The sequence below is a fragment of the Ruditapes philippinarum genome, unplaced genomic scaffold (genome assembly GCF_026571515.1).
Source record: "Ruditapes philippinarum isolate M1 unplaced genomic scaffold, ASM2657151v2 ctg8621_1_1_1_1, whole genome shotgun sequence".
Classification (NCBI taxonomy): Eukaryota; Metazoa; Mollusca; class Bivalvia; order Venerida; family Veneridae; genus Ruditapes; species Ruditapes philippinarum.
Genome location: NW_026863913.1, coordinates 48,865 through 70,453, shown reverse-complemented (window position 1 = coordinate 70,453; position 21,589 = coordinate 48,865). Strand labels below are relative to the sequence as shown.

Genomic DNA, 21,589 nt, shown 5'->3' with positions numbered 1-21,589 from the left:
TATTTCGATATTTATATGAAGCATCATACTGGCGTCAATTAAAGTGAGTATTTAAAATGAGATTGTTAAGTAGACGTTTGAAAATCTAATCTAATATGCAAGCAGGAATTTATTTTTTGTGCAACTTAAAAACCATTTTGCCGCATAATATAATTATTATTATACTCTTACACACCTGCAGCTCGTGCAGACTTAATGCAACTTGTGTAGACTTAACTATTTTGTACTTGAGGGAAACTGTTTGCCATTTAATTGTACTCAGAGAGCAGGATATTCCTGTCATTTATTAGAGACAATGCATATTTTATTTTCCTGGATAAAATGTTATACTTACCATGGAAATAAATGACATTTTCATTATAACTATGCATGAAATTTGAAAATATTTCTAATAGCAAATATGAGGTCATCTCAAGAATGCAGTTGATTCTTAAAATGCACGGCAATGACATCATTTACAAGCATGCAACAGATCTGTCTAAAGGAAAAAGTATCATATGGAACAAACATTCATCTTACATGTATATAAGATAACTTGCGTTCTTTTTGAGGACGAAATTGTGGCGTCTTTTATGAAGAAGTTGCGTGCTTATGATGATGTCTTTCAGCCATGTTGAACGAATGCATCAGCAAAAAGACTTAAGTTTTCAGTTCCACATGCATTTTCATTTGAATGTCCCCATATCAGTACATTGAACAATGAAAGAAATCTTTAAGACCCTGGGTTTCTGTAGAAAATTAAAATGTTAAAATTTGTAAATATAAGGTGAATAATACAAGTGAAATATGTGATGATTTCGTTAATTCCAGGTCTTATTTCCAGCAAGTAAATAAAAGCCGACAAGTTGGACGTTAAAGACGCATTTAGTGAGAAGTTATCATCTGAATTGCAAAAAGGTGATGTTCAAAGAAATAAGATGCTCATACTATTTTAATGACACATAGATGTGATAAAAGATTTACGCAACAAAGTTTTCTGACACATATGACAATTTATACTGTCGAGAAGAATCATGTATGTAAAATTTATGATAAAACATTTTCTCAAGAACGGTACGTATCTTATAAAACATATGGTAACACAGACTGGTTAGAAGAATTATATATGTAAAATATGTAATAAAACAATTTTCTCAACAAAATACTTTGATCATGCATATGACAATACATACTGGAGACAAGAATCATAGATGTAAAATATGTATTAAAACGTTTTCTCATCGTGGTAATTTAATCACTCATATGACAATACACACTGGCGAGAAGAATCATGTATGTGACATTTCTGATAAAGCATTTTCCTAAGGACGATATCTAAATCATACATATGGCAACACATACTGGCGAGAAGAATTATATATGTAAAATATGTGATAAAACATTTTCTCAACGAAGTTCTCTGAAAAGACATATGACAATTCATACTGGCGAGAAGGATCATGTATGTAAAATATGTGATAAAACATTTTCTCAACGAGGTTCTCTGAAAAGACATATGGCAACACATACTGGCGAGAAGAATTATATATGTGAAATATGTGATAAAACATTTTCTCAACCAAGTTCTCTGGATAGACATAAGACAATTCATACTGGCGAGAAGGGTCATGTATGTAAAATTTGTGATAAAGCATTTTCTCAAGGAGGTGATCTTATCAAACATATGGTAACACATACTGGTGAGAAGAATTATATATGTGACATATGTGAGAAAGGATTTTCTCAAAAAAGTACTTTGAACAGGCATATGACAATACATACTGGCGAGAAAAGACATAAATTTAAATGTAAAATATGTAATAAAACATTTTCTTATCCAAGTAATTTGATCACACATATGAAAGTACATACTGGCGAGAAGAATTATAAATGTGAAATATGTGACAAATCATTTTCTCAACGAGGTGCTTTGATCACACATATGACAATACACACTGGCGAGAGAAAACATTTATGTAATTTTTGTGGTAAAGTATTTTCTAACCGCTATTCTCTGAAAACACATATGGCAAAACATACTGGTGAAAAGAATTATAAATATAGCATGTGATTAAACATTTTCTCAAATGAGTTCTATGAACAGACATATGAGGCTACACACGGGCGACAAGAATCATAAGTGTGTAACGTTTGATAAAGAATTTCCTGCATGAGTTTCTTTTATCACACATATGGCGATACACACTGGCAATGTAGAAACATTTATAAGTGTCAAGTGTGTGAAAAAAAAAAATTTTCTCACCAATGTGAAATATGACAATACACTCTGGCAATATGAAACATAAGTTGGAAATGTTTCATAAAGCGTTTTCTAAAGAAATTCATCTGATCACACAGTCATATGACAATACACACTGTTGATAAGAAAAATAAGTGTGATGTGTGTAATGAAACGTTTTCCAAGGAAATCATCTTATCACGCATATGACAATACACACTGGCGATAAGAAACATAAGTGTGAAATGTGTGGTATAAAAGGATTTTCTACACGAGTTTCTCTTATCACACAAATGAAAATACACACTGGTTTAAATACACACTGGTTAGTAGAAACATACAATGTAAGTGTCAGATGTCTGAAAAAAAATATTTTTTATACCAAAGTGTACAGAACCTACATAGGACAATACACTCTAGCGATATGAAACATAGTGAAGTGAGTGATAGTGTTTTCTGCACAAATTCATCTGATCACACATGACAATACACACTGGAGATAAGAAGTATTTTATTAAGTTTGAAGTGTGTGCTAACGCGTTTTCTCAACGAATTCATCATATCACACTTATGTGAATACACAATAAGATTATTTTATCATTTAAATATAAAACCCTGTTTACTTAAAGTATGCTGCCTCAAAGAGTGGGCAGAACATTAACTTTACTTTTCGTTAGAGTTCTCCAAGAAAGTTTGCTGTTCAGTCAGTTCGTAATTATGATCGTACACGTGTCAAGTTGGAACTGAAATATATATGAATCTTTCCAATCAGTAATAGATAATAGGGTTTGCCTAAAATACGAAAGTGACTTTGTCGACGAAAGTGAGCGACAGTGAGCGAAAGTGAATTAAAATATGAAATTGCAGGTTGTAGACGTATATTATTAGAAATTGATTATATTTATTATCGAAAATAATCATTATGATGATTTTCTCGCTATTTATTTGCATAATTTCTATACACAAGTTCTGAGATCTTCCTTTCACTTACATTGAATACTACGAAAGTGACTTATAAAAATATTAGATATACTGTTTAGATAGAATGTTTTACTACATTGTAATAATGCACTAAGCAGACGTAATTATCAGAAATTGATAATATTTATATATTTTCAAACATAATTATTATGATGATTTAATCGCCATTTCTTCGCATTATTACCATACACAAGTACAGAGATCTACCTTTCGCTCACATTGAAAAATACGAAAGTGAATTATAAAACATTAAACATACCATTTAAAAATTGCAATTTTTATGCCCCCATTTCGAAGAAAAGGGGGTATATTGCTTTGCACTTGTCGGTCCGTTGGTCCGTTGGTCCGTCGGTCCGTAGACCAAATGGTTTCCGAGTGATAACTTAAGAACCCTTAGGCCTAGGAACTTCAAACTTGGTATGGTGATTGGTCATGACCAGTAGATGACCCCTATTGATTTTGGGGTCAAGGGGTCAAAGGGCAAGGTCACATTGACCTTGTAAGCAAAAACGGTTTCCGATCAATAACTAAAGAACCTTAAGGCCTAGGAACTTCAAACTTGGTATGGTGATTGGTCATGACCAGTAGATGACCCCTATTGATTTTGGGGTCAAGGGGTCAAATGTCAAGGTCACATTGACCTTGTAAGCAAAAACGGTTTCCGATCAATAACTAAAGAACCTTAAGGCCTAGGAACTTCAAACTTGGTATGGTGATTGGTCATGACCAGTAGATGACCCCTATTGATTTTGGGGTCAAGGGGTCAAAGGCAAGGTCACATTGACCTTGTAAGCAAAAACGGTTTCCGACCAATTACTAAAGAACCTTAAGGCCTAGGAACTTCAAACTTGGTATGGTGATTGGTCATGACCAGTAGATGACCCCTATTGATTTTGGGGTCAAGGGGTCAAAGGTCAAGGTCACATTGACCTTGTAAGCAAAAAACGGTTTCCGATCAATAACTAAAGAACCTTAAGGCCTAGGAACTTCAAACTTGGTATGGTGATTGGTCATGACCAGTAGATGACCCCTATTGATTTTGGGGTCAAGGGGTCAAAGGGCAAGGTCACATTGACCTTGTAAGCAAAAACGGTTTCCGACCAATTACTAAAGAACCTTAAGGCCTAGGAACTTCAAACTTGGTATGGTGATTGGTCATGACCAGTAGATGACCCCTATTGATTTTGGGGTCAAGGGGTCAAAGGTCAAGGTCACATTGACCTTGTAAGCAAAAACGGTTTCCGATCAATAACTAAAGAACCTTAAGGCTTAGGAACTTCAAACTTGGTATGGTGATTGGTCATGACCAGTAGATGACCCCTATTGATTTTGGGGTCAAGGGGTCAAAGGTCAAGGTCACATTGACCTTGTAAGCAAAAACGGTTTCCGATCAATAACTAAAGAACCTTAAGGCCTAGGAACTTCAAACTTGGTATGGTGATTGGTCATGATCAGTAGATGACCCCTATTGATTTTGGGGTCAAAGGTCAAGGTCACATTGACTTTGTAAGCAAAAACGGTTTCCGATCAATAACTAAAGAACTTTAAGGCCTAGGAACTTCAAACTTGGTATGGTGATTGGTCATGATCAGTAGATGATCCTTATTGATTTTGGGGTCAAGGGGTCAAAGGTCAAGGTCACATTGACCTTGTAAGCAAAAACGGTTTCCGATCAATAACTAAAGAACTAAAGCCTAGGAACTTCAAACTTGGTATGGTGATTGGTCATGATCAGTAGATGACCCCTTTTGATTTTGGGGTCAAGGGGTCAAAGGTCAAGGTCACATTGACCTTGAAGGTAAAAACGATTTCCGATCAATAACAAAAGAACCAAAGAACCCTTAGGCCTAGGAACTTCAAACTTACTATGGTGATTGGTCATGACCAGCAGATGACCCCTATTGATTTTGGGGTTAAGGAGTCAAAGGTCAAGGTCACATTGACTTTGTAGGTAAAAACGGTTTCCGATCAATTACGAATGAACCCTTTGGCCTAGGGACTTCAAACTTGATATTGTGATTGGTCATGATCAGTAGATGACCCCTATTGATATTGGGGTCAAGGGGTCAAAGGTCAAGGTCACATTGACCTCTTAGGTAAAAACGGTTTCCGATCAATAACTAAAGAACCCTTAGGCCTAGGAAATTCAAACTTGGTATGATGATTTTTCATGACCAGTAGATGACCCCTATTGATATTGAGGTTAAGGGTCAAAGGGCAAGGTCACATTGACCTTGTAGGTAAAAATGCTTTCAAATCAATAACTTAAGAACCCTTTGGCCTTGGAACTTCAAACATGGTATGGTGATTGGTCATGACCAGCAGATGACCTATTGATTTTGGGGTCAAGGGGTCAAAGGTCAAGGTCACATTGACCTTGTATGTTAAAACGGTTTCCGATCAAAAAACTTAAAAAGCTTAGGCCTAGGAACTTCAAACTTTGTATGATGATTGGTCGTGACCAGCAGATAACCCCTATTGGATTTTGGGGTTAATGGGTCAAAGGTTAAGGTCATGACCAGTTATACTTGATAACCCTTATTAATTGTTTGATCACTGGGTCAGAAGTCATGCATAATAACCTTATCACATGACTCATTGGCTGCTGATAGGGGGCATACATGTTTTACAAACATATCTTGTTTACTAAAATTTGTAGACATATATTATCAGAAATTGATGATATCTATTTTGAAAAATAATTATTATGATGATTTAATATGATTTTGCATAATTTCTATACACAAGTTCAGAGATCTTCCTTTCGCTCACATTGAAAAATGCGATAGTGACTTAAAAATTATCAAATATAGCGTTTAAAGGTGCATGTTTTCAGAAATGAATAAGATATAATTAAAAATATAATTATTATGAGGATTTAATATCCATGTATTTTCATAATTTCTATATACCTGTTCAGATATCTTGCTTTCGTCCACATTTAACAATACGAAAATGATTGAATCGGACGAAAGTGAATGTCAATATTCATGATGTTAATGTTTTTTATAATAAATAAATAAATAAGTAACTTTCATTGTTAATAATGTTTTCAGGGAGACACATGCGACATTTTCATTTCTTCGTTTTGAATTTTTCATTCGTCCTCAAAATGAATACACTAGGCGGCCACAGGAACAATTTTTTTCTCTTTATCAAGAATAAAATGGTTGTTTCTTAACCTGACCCAATGTCTACAATATGCGTCTACAACCTGCAATTTTATTGTAAAAGTCTATTAAAACGCTAAAGTTCATATTTTCAAAGTCACTTCGCTCTCTTTCGCTCACTTTCGTCAATAAAGTCACTTTCGTATTTTAGGCATACCAATAGATAATATCTCGGCTTCTTGTTTTACATACATTTATACATGTATAAAACTATAAGGTATAAATTTACATTCTAATGATTACTTGCAATTAAAAAAGAGACTCTAAAAAACACAGCGACTGATTTGTGTCATTGGTGTTCATGTTAAAACGATCTAAAGTATTTAAATAGGAATCAGTCCACAGTTATTTGCCTCTCATTGGCCACAGTAAGGAAGTAAAACCGCATAAAAGAGTGCCTGTGTTTATTGCCAGATATAAATGAATTATTGAATGTAAGAGATAGAAAAAAGAAATTTTCTGACAGAGTTCATTTCAAGTAGCTGGTAAATGTTCGTATAGGTGACACGTGATACCGTGAAAATGTTTTAACTAATATAAAGTGTTCTTTAGATCTGGTCCTGAAGGTTATATTTTGTTCAAACACTGAAGAATATTACTTAAAGTTTATGGTAAATATATCGTCTAAAAAGAATAAATTTAACTGTGTTTGTCATTCCTGTGTTTCTCATACAACATTCTTTACTCGCACTTGTATCATAGGCACTTGTTTTCGGGATTATAAAACCCTTTTGAGAGGTTTATAGAACTCAAATTCAATTGAATGTAACGATTTCTTTAACGTAGAAGTCTTATCAAACCGTCATTTTTCCTATGTTACTAAAATGGAAAAATGATGCTTTTTGGAAAGGAGACATCTACGTCAAAATATCGTTACATTCAATTGAATTTGAGTTCTACAATTAAAATCTCTCAAAAGGGTTTTTATCCCGAAACCAAGTGCCTATGACTTGTATATGAAAGACGACATACGATATGTGCTTATCATAACCAAATGATATCATTCGTTCGATTATCAAGTCTGAAATGTTCTATCATGTAATGGTTAGCACTCTGGACTTTGAATTCAGCGATCCGAGTTCAATTCTCGCTAGAATTTAACCCATTTTGTTAACAGTTGTGATTTTTTTTATCTTTTCATTTCATACTCAATTATTGGCCCAAAAAAAGATTTCTTTAGTTTAATATGATCATATAAAGCAACATTTCAATTCACGATCCGTGTAAATATATATCTTAAAAGATATACATATATATAGGCCTACAATTATATTTTTTCAGCTTCTATAGCTGGACTTCTGTTAATTACCATATTTATAAATTTAGTGTTGTCCTATAGAAGGAATTTTGGTAAGCTAAACTTGTAGTGAAATGTATTTGAACTATAATTTCTCTTAAAGAGCACGATTTTAGGCTTTGAAGTTAATATATTTACCTTGTCATTCGTCAGATAATTGAATGTATATGTGGATTTCAGTGTAGTTATAGGTTAATAAAATTATATGTTTAAGTTCTTTTTCAGTAAAACGATAGATACATAGAGCGATTGCATGTCAATGAAGTAAAAGCTTCTCATTTACATATAATATAAATAAATAGAGGGTATAATGAATGAGTTAGGCTTCATTAATAAATTTATTAGATAAGATAAATTAAATTATTCGATTATTGTTCGAGCCTCTGGTGATCATGATATTTGTTATTCAACAAGTTTAATTAATTTAGTTTTGAATATAATATAACATTTTATCACATACCCGAAATAAAACCCTAAACCTCCAAAAATTGTATATTTATACAGTGGTACGATTCCGCCATAGTACGTATCCTCTCCAAATTCTTACATTAGTTACTCCCCTTTCATAAATGATCGTCATTGACCCTGCACAAAACTACGTTTTACAGTTTTCTCTCATAGAAATATCAGGTAAAAGAATGATTAATATTTATAGATTTAGTTTCATTTGATAGAAGTTTTTGAATAAAAAACATATTATTATTTTTCTGTGAGAGTACAAACATTTATTATTCACGAATTAGAAAATCTAGCTAAATGCCGTTTTCCGGTACATAGGGGCGTATAATAACGAACTAAATAACGAAATATGTTATTAAGAAATAAGTTCTTTGTAAGAAAATAATTAAAATATCATTATATGAATAATTTTATGCAAAAAAATGTAGATATACAGACGTTTGTTTACTTTGAACAAAAGATAAATTCATTATGTTTTGTGACTTATATTCTTGGTGGTATTGTATTGTAAACATGTTTGTCTTTTTCATCTCTTAAAGTTTTAGTTCATTTTAACTGTATTTGTATGGCAAGTAGATCACATTTACACTCCTATCCCTCCTAATTTCTGTTTGTATAACTAACTATACAATAATGAATTCGTATAGGCTAGATTTGTTTGTATATTTGCTTGATGATAAATATTACTACTGTAATGATTATTGTGCTAGCATATGGATAGACAAAACTCTTGATTGAATATGTTGATGAGACAATTGTCTTATTTGTATTTGATAAAAGAATGTGTTTATATGAATGTGTTAAATATGATCTCAGTTTATTGAATTATATTATATCAAGGTAATAAAATATCTTTTGTTTTCTTATAAATGAAAACTTAAAAATTTACGCAGACAAATTGCTACATTTATTGTAGCAGATTACACTTTAAAGATTGTACTTGTTTCATAACGTGTAATTCCCAAGAGCTTAATCTGTTACGTACCTTAAAATGGTGTTTAGCTCTAGATTTTTAATAAGGACATTTTTTTTTAGCTTGACGTTCAGAATTATCAATATCTCCCCTTTGAACCTAGAATTTTCTTTAAACAATATTATTTTCAGCTTTACTATTTGATAGTCATCTATTTGTAAGGAATGTTGTGTGTAATGTTATTTGAAGATAAATTCAGTTGAAAAGTAGCGAACAAATGCGGTTAAGACATTTTTCTGGCATATCGGAGAGTGGTTTCTACTGTTTGAACAGGTGCTTCACCACAAATATCTTACAATGAGTTTGGTACAGACTTGGATATTTTGCAATTTGCCCCATGGTAACTGTTTAAAGTGTGAAACAAGCTATGTCGAGTTCCCACCATGAAATACCCGAAAGCCAAATACTCCCATCAGTAGCAACCTTTTTCTTGAATGTCATATTCATATAAATCATGTTTCAGATAGGAACATTTCTATTTCGATATTTCTCTCAGAGCAGCTTCTGATCTAAAAATGCAATATATTTAATAATTTAGTGAGTCATACTGGCGTCATCTTTAAGTGAGTATATAAAATGAGATTGTTTAGTAGACGTTTGAAAATCCTGTCTAATTTGCAAGCAGGAAATAATTTTTTCTGTTCAACTTAAATGCCTAACCGTTTTGCCGCATAATATAATACTCTTACACACCTGCAACTTGTGGAGACTTAATGCAACTTGTGAAGACTTAACTATTTGACCTGAGGGAAACTGTTTTGCTATTTTATTGTACTCAGAGAGCCGGATATTCCTGTCATTTATGAAAACAATGCATATTTCATTTTCCTGGATAAAATGTTATACTAACTATGGAAAGAAATGACATTTTCCTTATAACTACGCATGAAATTTGACAATATTTCTAATAGCAGAAATGAGGTCATCTCAAGAATGCAGATCATTCATAAAATGTACGGCAATGACATCATTCACATGCATGCAACAGATCTGTTTAAAAGAAGAAGTCTCATATGGAGCAAACATTCATCTTACATGTATATAAGAAATCTTGCGTTCTTTTTGAGGACGAAATTGTGGCTTTTTTTTATGAAGGAGTTGCGTGCTTATGATGATGTCACTCAGCCATGTTGATCGAATACATCAGCAAAACGTTTAAAATAAGCGTGTTAGTTAATCATTTCATTATTATTACGACTTAAGTTTACAATTCGACGTGCATTTACTTAGTAAGATGAATATCCCCATATCAGTACATTGTACAATGAAAGAAAACTTTTAAGACCCTGGTGATGGTAGAAATCAAAAATATTAAAATCTGTAAATATATAATGTGAATTCTACAAGTAAAATATGTGATTTCTTTAATTCCAGGTCTTACTTCCAGCAAGGAAATAAAAGCTGACAAGTTGGACATTAAAGACACATATAGTGAGAAGTTATCATATGAATTGCAAAATAGTGGTGTTCAATGAAATAAGATGCTCAGCCTATGTAAAATGACACATAGATGTTATATTTGTGATAAAACATTTACTCGACAAAGTTCTCTGAAAACACATATGACAATTCATACTGGTGACAAGAATTATGAATGTAAATTTTGTGATAAAACATTTTCTCAACTAAGTTCTCTGAATAAACATATGACATTACATACTGGCGAAAAGAATCATGTATGTGACATATGTGATAAAGCATTTTCTCAACGAAGTAATTTGATCACACATATGACAGTACACACTGGCGACAAGAATCATAGATGTGACATATGTGATAAAGCATTTTCACGACGAAGTCATTTGAAAACGCATATAACAATACACACTGGGGAAAAGAAATATAGGTGTGAAATGTGTGATAAAGCATTTTCTCATCAAAGTCCTTTGGTCAGGCATATGACAATACACAATGGGGAGAAAAATTATAAATGTAAAATATGTGATAGATCATTTTCTCAACGAAGTTCTCTGAATAAACATATGACATTACATACTGGCGAAAAGAATCATGTATGTGACATATGTGATAAAGCATTTTCTCAACGAAGTAATTTGACCACACATATGTCAGTACACACTGGCGACAAGAATCATAGATGTGACATATGTGATAAAGAATTTTCTCAACGAATTCATTTGATCAGGCATATGACAATACATACTAGCGAGAAAATTCATGAGTGTGGGATATGTAATAAAGCATTCTCTTTACAATGTACTCTTATTAGACATATCAAAATACACTCTGGCGAGAAGAATCATACGTGTGAAGTGTGTAATAAAGTATTTTCTCGCAAAAGTTCGTTGAAGGCACATGTGATCGCGCACACTGGTGAACAGAAATAAATAAGGAATCTGTGTTGATGTATTTTCTCATTTTTATGTTTCACATACATGGCAAAACATGTTATGGAAAAGAAACACAAATGTGGAAAGTGTTATCTATACAACATATATATCGTTATCACACATATGGCAAGAGAAAACATAATTATGATTTGTGTGAATTACTTTTTCTAAGATAAGACTTTACACACTAGTGATAATGAATAAGTGTTAATTGTGTGACCATGAGTAAAGAAGTAGTTTAATCATACACTGTACAGAAAATACCTTGATCTTTTATTTGCAATAATTATTTAACTAATATTTGACCTTCAACTAATAAAATTATAAATGTGGACAATGCAAAAAAAGCCGATCAATTACATCTAAATTCTTTCTACTTTCTAACAACATTTGACAATGCCAATGACTCAAGTGTCTATTTATTTTTTGCAAGCTTATGTCGGTGTAACAAAGTATTTAAAGTAGGTTAATAATGTATTGCAATACATAGAGGATATTTGTTTAGTTCAGTGTAAGGTCGAAATATATTTCACCCAGTGAGCACCAAAAGGTATATTTCACAGTGGCGCAGCCACGAGTGAAATATGAACTTTTGGTGTTCACAAGATGAAATATATTTAGATCTTACACTAAACTAAACAAATTTTCTTTTTATTATATGCAAAGAAACGTTTTAAAAAGACATTAAACCTAATACTGGATGAAAAGCGCGCCTAATAATAAAACGTGACGTCTTTTACGACGTCATGTCATTAAGTTGGTTCCCAGTACTGTGCACGCAGGTATTTCACTGAAACAACGTAAGGGGGCGGGCTTAAATTCAAAAACAGTGAAATTATCAAATTGACAATTTCACTGTTTAAAAGGGTGAGGTAAGAAAACCTGTTAGATTTTGTCAAATAAAATAGGGACATCAAATATCATTTGACAATAATCATCTTGATACAAATCTAAACATTTGTAAAAAAAAAAATATACAGAAATTTAACCATGCCTTTTTCAATTTATAATTATTTTAAGTTGTTCCCCTATCCACCAATTTCAAACAATTTACAGTAAAAAATATGCATAATACTTTTTTCTCAATTTCAGATTTTATCAGAGACGTTAAAATACATGTATTTATATGTCTCTGATTTTATATAAAAATAAGAGAAAACATCAAACATGAAGAAGAAGAAAAAAAAAACATTAGAAAAAATGCTTCCACGCCGTATAGAAACTCTGTGTCCTCACTGAAAATGAATATAGAATGAAGACTTTGCATTAGGCACCCAATAACCGAATGACTGTTTGTAGTTTCATGTTAAATGTCTGTGTAGATCAAATACAGAGGAATATGATTTGATTTTGTTTTGATTTTAAGCTATTGAGTGACAGATGAATTAGTTAAGAAATTTAGAAGACAAAATGTAAAATTAGCTTACATGAGCTTCAATTTATGATCTGTACGATTGTCAAATATGTGATAAACAGATATAATAAACATCATGTGTTTTTTTAGATGATAAAGGTCTCCTTTACACCATGTACAGGTTCTATCATGTAATGGTTAGCACTCTGGACTTTGAATTCAGTGATCCGAGTTCAGATCTCGGTAGAACCCATTTTTTTTAATAATTGTGATTTTTTTTTATCTTTTCATTTTTAGCTCGACTATTCGATAAGAATAAGTGGAGCTATTGCAGTCACCCGAGCGTCGGCGTCGGCGTAACCACTTATGTTAAAGTTTTTGTAATAGTTCAAATATTTTCAAAGTCCATTGACATATGGCTTTGAAACTTTGCACACTTGTTCAACATCATGACCCCAACCTGTAAACAGGAGGAGGTAACTCTATCAAGCATTTTGACAGAATTATGCCCCTTTTTCGACTTAGAATTTACGTTAAAGTTTTTGTAATAGTTCAAATATTTTCAAAGTCCATTGACATATGGCTTTGAAACTTAACACACTTGTTCACCATCATGACCCCAACCTGGAAACAGGAGGAGGTAACTCTATCAAGCATTTTGACAGAATTATGCCCCTTTTTCGACTTAGAATTTACGTTAAAGTTTTTGTAATAGTTCAAATATTTTCAAAGTCCATTGACATATGGCTTTGAAACTTTGCACACTTGTTCACCATCATGACCCCAACCTGTAAACAGGAGGAGGTAACTCTATCATGCATTTTGACAGAATTATGCCCCTTTTTCGACTTAGAATTTACGTTAAAGTTTTTGTAATAGTTCAAATATTTTCAAAGTCCATTGACATATGGCTTTGAAACTTTGCACACTTGTTCACCATCATGACCCCAACCTGTAAACAGGAGGAGGTAACTCTTTCAAACATTTTATTTACTATCAAGCACTAAGAATAGTCGAGCGTTGCTGTCCTACCGACAGCTCTTGTTATACTCAATTATTGGCCAAAAAAGACTTCTTAAGTTTAATATGATCATATAAAGCAACATGTCGGCTTCTTCATTCATTGCACGATCCGTGTAAATATATATCTTAAAAGATATATATGTATATACAATTATATTTTTCCAGCTTCTATAGCTGGACTCCTGTTAATTACATTGTACCATATTTATAAATTTAGTGTTGTTCTATAGAAGGAATTTTGGTAAGCTAAACTTGTAGTGAAATGTATTTGAACTATAATTTCTCTTAAAGAACTCGATTTTAGGCTTTGAAGTTAATATATTTACCTTGTCATTGGTCAGGTAATTGAATGTATATGTGGATTAAGTGTAGTTATAGGTTAATAAAATTATATGTTTAAGTTCTTTTTCCGTAAAAAGATGGAGACATAGAACGAATTGCATGTCAATGAAGTAAAAGCTTGTCATTTACATATAATATGAATAAATAGAGGGTATTATGAATGAGTTAAGCTTCAATACTAAATTTATTAGATAAGATAAATAAAATTATTCGATTATTGTTCGAGCCTCTGGTGATCATGAAATTTGTTATTCAACAAGTTTAATGAATTTAGTTTTGAACATATACGAAACTAATATAATACATTTTATCACATTACGAAATAAAACGCAAAACCTTCACAAATTGTACATCTATACAGTGGTACGATTTCGCCATAGTACGTATCCTCTCCAAATTCTTACATAGTTACTCCCCTTTGATAAATGATCGTCATTGACCCTGCACAAAAATTTCCTTGAACTGTTTTCTCTCGTGGAAATACCAGGTAAAAGAAGGATTAATATTTATAGATTTAGTTTCATTTGATATAAACCTTTGAATAAAAAAACATATTATTGTTTATCTGTGAGAATTCAAACATTTATTATTCACGAATTCGAAAACCTTGCTAAACGCCGTTTTCCGTTTTTTTCTGTACATAGCTCTGGGGCGTATAATAACTAAGTTATTAAGAATTAAGTTCTTTGTAAGAAAATAATTAGAATATCATTGTATGAATAATTTCATGCAAAAATGTAGATATACAGAAGTTTGTTTATTTTGAACAAAAGATAAATTCATTATGTTTTGTGACTTATATTCTTGGTGGTACTGTAAACATGTACGCTTTTTCATCTCTTAAAGTTTTAGTTCATTATAACTGTATTAGTATGGCAAGTATATCACATAAACACTCCTATCCCTCCTCATTTGTGTTTGTATAACTAACTGTACAATAATGAATTCGTATAGGCTAGATTACCTTAATGTTTGTATATTTGCTTGATGATGAATATTACTACTGTAATGATTATTGTGCTAGCATATGGATAGACAAAACTCTTGATTGAATTTGTTGATGAGACAATTGTCTTATTTGTATTTGATAAAAGAATGTGTTTATATGAATGTTTATCGAATTATATTATATCAAGGTAAAAAAATCTCTTGTTTTCTTATAAATGAAAAATTAAAATTTACGCAGACAAATTGCTACATTTATTGTAGCAGATTACACTTTAAATATTGTACTTGTTTCATAACGTGTAATTCCCAAGAGCTTAATCTGTAACGTACCTTAAAATGGTGTTTAGCTCTAGATTTTTTAAAAGGTCAATTGTTTTTTAGCTTGACGTTCAGAATTATCAATATCTCCCCTTTGAACCTAGAATTTTCTTTAAACAATATTATTTTCAGCTTGACTTTTTGATAATATAAGTAGATATATGATTATTGATAGTCATCTATTTGTAAGGAATGTTGTGTGTAATGTTATTTGAAGATAAATCCAGTTGAAAAGTAGCGGACAAAATGCGGTTAAGACATTTTTCTGGCATTTCGGAGAGTGGTTTCTACTGTTTAAACAGGTGCTTCACCACAAATATCTTACAATGAGTTTGGTACATACATGGATATTTTGCAATTTGCCCATGGTAACTGTTTAAAGTGTAAACAAGGCTATGTCGAGTTCCCACCATGAACTACCCGAAAGCTGAATACACCCATCTGTAGGAACCTTTTTCTTTAATGTCTCATATAAATCCTGTTTCAGATAAGAACATATCTATTTCGATATTTCTCTCAGAGCAGCTTCTGATCTAAGAATACAATATTCAATAATAAAAGCATCATACTGGCGTCATTTTAAAGTGAGTATATAAAATGAGATTGTTTAGAAGACGTTTAAAAATCCTGTCTAATATGCAAGCAGGAATTTTTTTTGTGCAAGTTAAATGTCTAACCATTTTGCCGCATATAAATATAATACTCCTACACAACTTTTGCAGACTTAATGCAACTTGTGTAGACTTATTTTTTTGAGACTTATTTTTTTGACCTGAGGGAATCTGTTTTGCTATTTAATTGTACAATTTACTCAGAGAGCCAGATATTCCTGTCTGTTATGAGAGACAATGCATATTTCATTTTCCTGGAAAAAATGCTATACTTTCTACTGGATCCTTATAACTACGCATAAAATTAGAAAATATTTCTTATAGCAGAAAGGAGGTCATCTAAAGAATGCAGATCATTCTTAAAATTAAAGTATCATATGGAACAAACATTCATCTTACATGTATATAAGGCCTAAAAAAAAATATGTTTGTTTCGGGTAACCCGACCCTACCTATAAAAATGCGCCGACCCTAACTATTTTTTTCCGTTTCTGAACAAAAAAAAAATATATTCGTTAGCGAATAGAGAGTTTCAAAGGGCGGATAAATGCGAATTGAACGCTTGAGACGCTGTCGTAAAACTCTCAGACGATTTGGATCGGTCATTTTTAGTTATACGTGTTTTGATTGGTTCGTGCTGTATTGCGGTCCAATGAATATCACGCTATTGGAAACAAAAATTCTACATGACGACGATATTTTTAGAAGGTAATTCCTACCGGAAGTATTCTCCGGCTTCCGTTTTACATACATTGACATAGAGCGGAACGGGGTACCAAGCACGTGTTGCGGGGAAAACACTTCCGATTTAGGAATTTCTTATACATGAAGATTTTTTCTTAAAATACAGGCACATAGGACTTAGTGTCACTCGTGGAGGATAAAACCATTTAAAAGTATGTAAAATCCAGTTGTTAGCATGTGTGTTCGACCCGTTTGATCTCTTTGTTGATGTCGTATTTCAGGCTACAATGTATGACGGTCTCATCTTTCGGACCTGGGTGATTTCTGACTTTCTGGCTTTACTGTGGTAAATTTACGTGTAAATAAGGATCTGTTCATAGACAATTTTGATAGAAAATATATATTGCATGGATTCCATGCGAAAATCCGACGATATTACCTGCCGGTGGAAAATTTTGACACCGAGAACGAACATACCCATAATTTTCGTACTCTGATCATGCATACCTGTCGGTGAAATTTCTTTTTTTTTTTTTAGTATATTGATATTTTATTGCATAAATAACAAGGTTTAACACATTTTAGTTCAAATCAATGCCATTATTTTTTTTATTTCTTTTAATATTTAAAAATTTGAAAAGCTGTTTTGATATGTCCTGTGCCACACTTCAAAATGAATGAGACCCTAGCTGGTCCCACTGAAAATCAAGACTTAGTGCACTTGAGTATAAAGTATAGCCACAGGTCATATGTACATAGCTATTCTGGAGATCTGCAAAGCTTTTCCAGTATATTTTTCATCCTCTTTTGCATACTGAAACAAATTTTTACCAGACTTGGAGTCTGACTCTACTGTGCATCATTTTGTTTCATACCGTCACAAATGTATCCCATTTTCCATGTGTTATTGAGACCTAGTCTTTGTTTTTTTTTCAGATGGGCCATGGACACTATGAGACGACACTTTGAATGACATCTACAAAATGCCAATTCATCAAAAAGCTTGGCTATTGTCTTTGATATGTTGATATACATGTATCTGATAGAAATAAATAGTATTTGATTGACAAGGGTGTCATTTTACAAATAGAAGTGTTTGCACTTTTTATGTGAACCAGTGTATCAAAAGTGCAATTCAGAATTATAGATTTTGTTAAATTGTACCACAGTGTCAAAATATAAACTTTGTAATACTGTAAGAGCTTCAAGATTGTTAATTCAATGAAATGTGCAGTATTTAATGCATGAATATCAAATAGTGAAAAACAGAATAAGTCTAGATTTTTTAACTGAAACTTTGAAAGCCAGATCACAGCATGTGATTTTAGGTCTTTTATTATGCTTAACTCCTACCATGCAACCAATGTAGACTCAGATCAGCAGAATTGCAACCATGCAAGCTGATGAGAATCTGCAATGTTTGCTGTTCAGGTTAGTGTCAAACTTTAAAGTAGTGCCTGTAGCAAACAAACATCAAAATTAACACATGTTTGGGTATATTGTCTTTATTCAATATTGAAATAACATTAAATGGCATTAAAGCTATGCAGATTTTAATCAGAATTATTGTTTATATGATAAAATATGATAATACAAAGTCAAGCAATGTCAGTAGTGTAGGAAAGACTGCCATGTGCAAGAAAACACTCTGAACTTACGACAGATTTTGAAAAAAAAAATAAAAAAAATAAAAAAAAATCCCTACCTACCCTACCTAGCAATTTTGGGAAGGTTACCCTAAACAAACAATTTTTTTTTTAGGCCTAAGTTAACTTTTGTTCTTTCCGAGGACGAAATTGTTGCGTCTTTTATGAAGGAGTTGCGTGCTTTTGATGATGTCACTCAGCCATATTGATAGAATATATCAGCAAAAGTTTTAAAATAAGCGTGTTAGTTTATTATTTCATAAATATATCGATTTAATTGACAGCTCCACATGCATTTACTTAGTAAGATATCATGAATATCCCCATATCAGTACATTGTACAGTGCAAGCAAAACTTAAGACTCTGGGTGTCTGTAGTAAAATGTGAACATTTTTAAATATAAGGTGAATCATACGAGTGAAATATGTGATGATTTCTTTAATTCCAGGTCTTACTTCCAGCAATGAAATAAAAGCTGACAAGATGGACAGTAATCTAAACATAGACACACTTTGTGAGAAATTATCACCTGAATTGCAAAAAAGTGGTGTTCAAAGAAATAAGATACTCAGTCCGTGTAAAATGACACATAGATGTTATATTTGTGATAAAACATTTACTCAACGAAGATCTCTGAAAACACATATGACAATACATACTGGCGAGAAGAATCATGTATGTAAAATTTGTGATAAAGCATTTTCTGATCGAAGTTCTTTGAATAGACATATGAGAATACATACTGGCGAGAAGAATCATGTATGTGACATATGTGATAAAGCATTTTCTCAACGAAGTAATTTGATCAATCATATGACAATACATACTGGCGAGAAGAATCATGTATGTGGCATATGTGATAAAGCATTTTCTTATCGAAGTCATTTGATGACTCATATGACAATACATACTGGCGAGAAGAATCATGTATGTAAAATTTGTGCCAAAACCTTTTCTCACCGAATTTCTCTGAATATCCATATGACAAAACACACTGGTGAGAAGAATCATAAATGTGAAATGTGTGATAAAAAATGTTCTCAACGAAGTAATCTAAATACACATATGACAATACATACTGGCAAGAAAAATCATGTATGTAACATATGTGATAAAGCATTTTCTCAACAAAAGTCTCTCAATACACATATGACAATACACACTGGCAACAAGAATCATCGATGTAAACTATGTGATAAAACATTTTGTCACCGAAGTTCTCTCAATACACATATGACATTACACACTGGAGAGAAGAATCATATATGTAAAATATGTGATAAAGCATTTTCTCAACAAATTTATTTGATCAAGCATATGACAATACATACTGGCGAGAAGAATCATATTTGTAAAATATGTGATAAAGCATTTTCTCAACAAAGTAATTTGATAAGGCATATGACAATACACACTGGCGACAAGAATCATAGATGTGACTTGTGTGATAAAGCATTTTCTCACCGAAGTAGTTTGATCAACCATATGACAATACACACAGGCGAGAAGAATCATATATGTAAAATATGTGATAAAGCATTTTCCCGTCAAAGTCTTTTGGTCAGGCATATGGCAATACACAATGGGGAGGAAAAATTATGAATGTAAAATGTGTGATAGATCATTTTCTCAAGGAAGTTGTCTGAATAAACATATGACATTACATACTGGCGAAAAGAATCATGTATGTGACATATGTGATAAAGCATTTTCACAACGAAGTAGTTTGATCAACCATATAACAATACACACTGGCGAAAAGAAATATAGGTGTGACATATGTGATAAAGCATTTTCACAACGAAGTCATTTGAAAACGCATATAACAATACACACTGGCGAAAAGAAATATAGGTGTAAAATGTGTGATAAAGCATTTTCTCAGCAAAGTCCTTTGGTCAGGCATATGACAATACACAATGGGGAGAAAAATTAAGAATGTAAAATATGTGATAGATCATTTTCTCAACGAAGTTCTCTGAATAAACATATGACATTACATACTGGCGAAAAGAAATATAGGTGTGAAATGTGTGATAAAGCATTTTCTCAGCAAAGTCCTTTGGTCAGGCATATGACAATACACAATGGGGAGGAAAAATTATGAATGTAAAATATGTGATAGATCATTTTCTCAACGAAGTTCTCTGAATAAACATATGACATTACATACTGGCGAAAAGAATCATTTATTTGACATCTGAAAAAGCAATAATTATTTAACTAATATTTGACTATCAACTAATAAAATTATGAATGTGGACAATGGCAAAAAGCCGATCAATTACATCTAAATTCTTTTTACTTTCTAACAACATTTGACAATGCCAACGACTCTATATATTTTTTGCAAGCTTATGTCGGTGTAACAAAGTATTTAAAGTAGGTTAATAATTACAATACATAGAGGATATTTGTTTAGTTCAGTGTAAGATCGAAATATATTTCACCCAGTGAGCACCAAAATGTATATTTCACAGTGGCACAGCCACGAGTGAAATATGAACTTTTGGTGTTCACAAGGTGAAATATATTTAGATCTTACACTAAACTTAACAAATTTTCTTTTTATTATATGCAAAGAAACGTTAAAAAAAAGACATTAAACCTAATACTGGATGAAAAGCGCGCCTAATAATAATATAACGTGACGTCATTTACGACGTCATGTCATTAAGTTGGTTCCCAGTACTGTGCACGCAGGTATTTCACTGAAACAACGTATTTAGGGGCTTAAATTCATAACAGTGAAATTATCAAATTGATAATTTCACTGTTTAAAACAGTGAAGTTATCAGTTTTATATCACTGAAATTTTCTATAAACCACCGAAAAGCATGTAATAATTTTTTAATTTCTGTAAAATTGCTGTTTAAAGTGTATTTTGTATGTATATTGATCGATGTATTATACTGCATGTATTTTTATGTACAATATTCAAGTCAGAATAAAATCATTTTCTATACTGTAACTTTATTTACTCTTATAATGGAAAGATTAGAAATATTTATCACAACATAAAGCCACTAATCTACACTACACTACAACTACAGTAATCAGAAAGTATGTTACAGACATATGGCTAAAGGTTCACATTCCAACACTCATAGCTGCTAAAAATAAAGGCCGGAAATCACTAAGGTTTTATACAATATGCATTGTCCTACATTTGTATTACCGGTACATGACGTTAACATTTCACAAATTACATCA

The 21,589-nt window shown here is 32.1% G+C and overlaps 1 protein-coding gene across 5 annotated transcripts; it reads left to right on the top strand.

Annotated features, from left to right (window-relative positions):
- The first annotated feature begins 366 nt into the window (after positions 1 to 366).
- On the top strand, positions 367 to 20,490 carry LOC132723809 (zinc finger protein 600-like). Of its 5 annotated transcripts, XM_060708596.1 has the most exons (3): positions 11,445 to 14,655; positions 15,922 to 16,018; positions 18,825 to 20,490. In XM_060708596.1, exon 3 carries the CDS (start codon positions 18,860 to 18,862, stop codon positions 19,976 to 19,978), a length of 1,119 nt encoding a protein of 372 aa, XP_060564579.1. In that variant the 5' UTR covers positions 11,445 to 14,655; positions 15,922 to 16,018; positions 18,825 to 18,859; the 3' UTR covers positions 19,979 to 20,490. The 5 variants fall into 5 exon arrangements, 3 of the variants coding, with proteins under 3 accessions (XP_060564577.1, XP_060564579.1, XP_060564578.1); XR_009624792.1 differs by lacking the exons at positions 11,445 to 14,655; positions 15,922 to 16,018; positions 18,825 to 20,490 and adding exons at positions 367 to 1,015; positions 10,473 to 10,732; XM_060708594.1 differs by lacking the exons at positions 11,445 to 14,655; positions 15,922 to 16,018 and adding an exon at positions 7,211 to 8,296.
- The last annotated feature ends 1,099 nt before the right edge of the window (positions 20,491 to 21,589 follow it).